The 600-nt window shown below is 64.7% G+C and overlaps 1 protein-coding gene across 1 annotated transcript in view; it reads right to left on the bottom strand.

Annotated features, from left to right (window-relative positions):
* Positions 1-124: 124 nt before the first annotated feature.
* Positions 125-600, bottom strand: part of LOC113980681 (sodium channel modifier 1-like) — a gene marked incomplete at its 3' end in the record, with an annotated part of 1,656 nt that continues 1,180 nt past the window's right edge. The window contains exons 4-5 of the mRNA XM_027707889.1: positions 351-436; positions 125-270 (exon numbers count right to left, since the gene is read on the bottom strand). Of these exons, the coding sequence (XP_027563690.1) occupies positions 125-270; positions 351-436 (232 nt within the window). The remainder of the gene's footprint in view (positions 271-350; positions 437-600) is intronic.

Below are 600 nucleotides of genomic sequence, written 5' to 3'. Positions count from 1 at the left end.
TCCCAGTCCCTTCCCTGGGAATCCCAGAGCCCTCCCTCACCCTCCCAGTCCCTCTCCTGGGAATCCCAGAGCTTTCCCTCATCCCACCAGTCCCCTCCTGGGAATTCCAGAGCTCCCCCCCCACCCTCCCAGCCCCTCTCCCGGCATTCCCAGAGCCATTCCCGGTGTTCCCGACCCTTTCCTGCGGCAGCAGCTGCTGTAGGGGGCGGATTTCAGGAGGGCGCTCCGGGCGATCCGTCGTGTCCGTGCCAGGAGCGGGGCCTGGGATCCCTGGGAATGGGAGGGATGTGGATCAGGGGGTGCCACGGGGGGGGGGGCCCAGGGGTGAGGACAGGTGAGGCCACACCCACCTGCACACCTGGAGCCTCTCCTGGAGCCTCCGGAGCTGGAGCTGGAGCCTGGAGGGAGCGATTCCGGCCGTAGGAACGTTGGAGACCTGGAAAACAGGGATGGGATGTGGGGAGAGGGACACAGGGACAGGGAATGGGACACAGGGACAGGGAAAGGGACACAATGACATGGAATGGGACAGGGAAAGGGATGTGGGGACAAAGAAAGGGACACAGGGACAGGGAAAGGGATGTGGGGACAAGGAAAGGG

The sequence above is a fragment of the Neopelma chrysocephalum genome, unplaced genomic scaffold, assembly GCF_003984885.1.
Source record: "Neopelma chrysocephalum unplaced genomic scaffold, ASM398488v2 Primary Assembly neopelma1_94961, whole genome shotgun sequence".
NCBI classification, from domain to species: domain Eukaryota; kingdom Metazoa; phylum Chordata; class Aves; order Passeriformes; family Pipridae; genus Neopelma; species Neopelma chrysocephalum.
This window is presented reverse-complemented; position numbering and strand designations above follow the sequence as displayed.